Source organism: Lithobates pipiens, unplaced genomic scaffold (assembly GCF_037356315.1).
Source record: "Lithobates pipiens isolate NorthernLeopardFrog02 unplaced genomic scaffold, aLitPip1_a1.2 Scaffold_22, whole genome shotgun sequence".
In the NCBI taxonomy this organism is placed as follows: Eukaryota; Metazoa; Chordata; class Amphibia; order Anura; family Ranidae; genus Lithobates; species Lithobates pipiens.
In genome coordinates this window covers 2,666,936-2,668,413 of record NW_027507784.1, presented here as the reverse complement: position 1 = coordinate 2,668,413, position 1,478 = coordinate 2,666,936, and the positions used below count along the sequence as shown (strand labels likewise).

The window sequence follows — 1,478 nt, the reverse complement described above, 5'->3', positions numbered from 1 at the left end:
GATATACTCAAAACTTATCAAAAGAAACGTAGTTAAAAATAAAAAATATTTAAAACGAAACACTGTGCTCAATGAAAAATAATCTTCAGCTTTTCAGACAGTTCTTGTAATATGTCTCTATGGTCTCAAATTCCTTTTCATCTTACTACGCAAACAGAGGTAGCCATTAAATCCATTATGGACATTTGCATATCTCTCTTTTCATCTCTCTCTGTACTATATCAGTGTAAGCATTTATTTCATCCAGCCAATCGTTAATTTCATCCATTGACACTGATCTTCACAGCCTAACAGCAGAACCTCTCTGACAACAAACACGGCAAGAATGTGGCTGGTCTCAGACATAATTAGACTTGTCACCATTTTCCTTAACGTGGTGTCAGGTCTGACTCTGAATGCCTACATAGTCGCTGTGTACGTCCGGGAATGGAGGAAGAAAAAAGGCTTCAATGTGGCCGACAGAATCGCCCTCTTGTCGGCTCTCACCGGGATCGTTTACCAATGTTCTTGCACCGTTGATAATCTGATATTCTTTTTCGGGTCTTCCTCATCACATGACAAAAGACAAAATCTACTCGCCTTTGCTTTTTATATTTTTATTACGTATGAGAGCGTCTGGAACACGGCTTGGCTTTCCATCTATTACTGCCTGAAACTGGTCAAGTGTTCCCACCGCCTCTTCCTTCAGTTCCAGAGAAGATTGTCCTCTTCTATCACACAGCTTCTCATAGTCTCCTTGGTGGGATCAATCTTCTTAACTCTTCCACTTCCATGGACCTTACATTTTCATTACCATAACATGACCAATGATCCGTCTTCAAATCGCCATTCCATTGAAATAGATTTCCAATATGTTCCCCTCAGTATGTTTTTTGGTTCTCTTCTCCCGTTTCTTCTCAGCTTCATCTGCATTGGGCTCAGTGTGAGGTCTCTCCTGAGTCACGTCCACCAGATCCGTCACCATTCATCTCAGTTCAGCTCATCTCCACAACTAGAGGGTCACCTCCGAGCAGTCAGGACCATGATCCTCCAGGTCTGCCTTTGCTTGGCTCTATATCTGGCCGTCTTTAGCATGATCATGTTCTCTCCGTACTTAGGAATGATTGTAAGAATATTTATTTTTATAATCGTTAACAGCTACCCTTCTACTCTAGCCGTTATCTCAATCCAGGGGAACCCCAAGTTAAGAAACAGACACCCTAACTAGATACCTTTTATCTCTCTTTTATGTGTTTTCTTTATTACTTCCTTTCTCCAAACCCTACCCCATTTCCCCTTTGAGAAGAACCTCTACCTAACTCTTTTTCTTCACTCTTCACTCTGTTAGATTTCAGAATATTTTAATCTTATGGGGAAGAGGTGGTCATGGACCGTTTCATCAATGTGTGAAAAAGCCATGATTATTTCCATTTTACATAAGGAAATTCAAAAGGGTGATGTTGATTATTGCATTTAAACACCTTGCTAATTACCGTATT

The 1,478-nt window shown here is 40.3% G+C and overlaps 1 protein-coding gene across 1 annotated transcript; it reads left to right on the top strand.

Annotated features, from left to right (window-relative positions):
* Positions 1-325: 325 nt before the first annotated feature.
* On the top strand, positions 326-1,207 carry LOC143925205 (taste receptor type 2 member 9-like). The gene has a single exon (XM_077449802.1). It carries the CDS (start codon positions 326-328, stop codon positions 1,205-1,207), a length of 882 nt encoding a protein of 293 aa, XP_077305928.1.
* The last annotated feature ends 271 nt before the right edge of the window (positions 1,208-1,478 follow it).

Bases quoted from the DNA above. Each gene is read 5' to 3' on its own strand.
- LOC143925205 (XM_077449802.1), top strand. From the start codon at position 326: ATGTGGCTGGTCTCAGACATAATTAGACTTGTCACCATTTTCCTTAAC.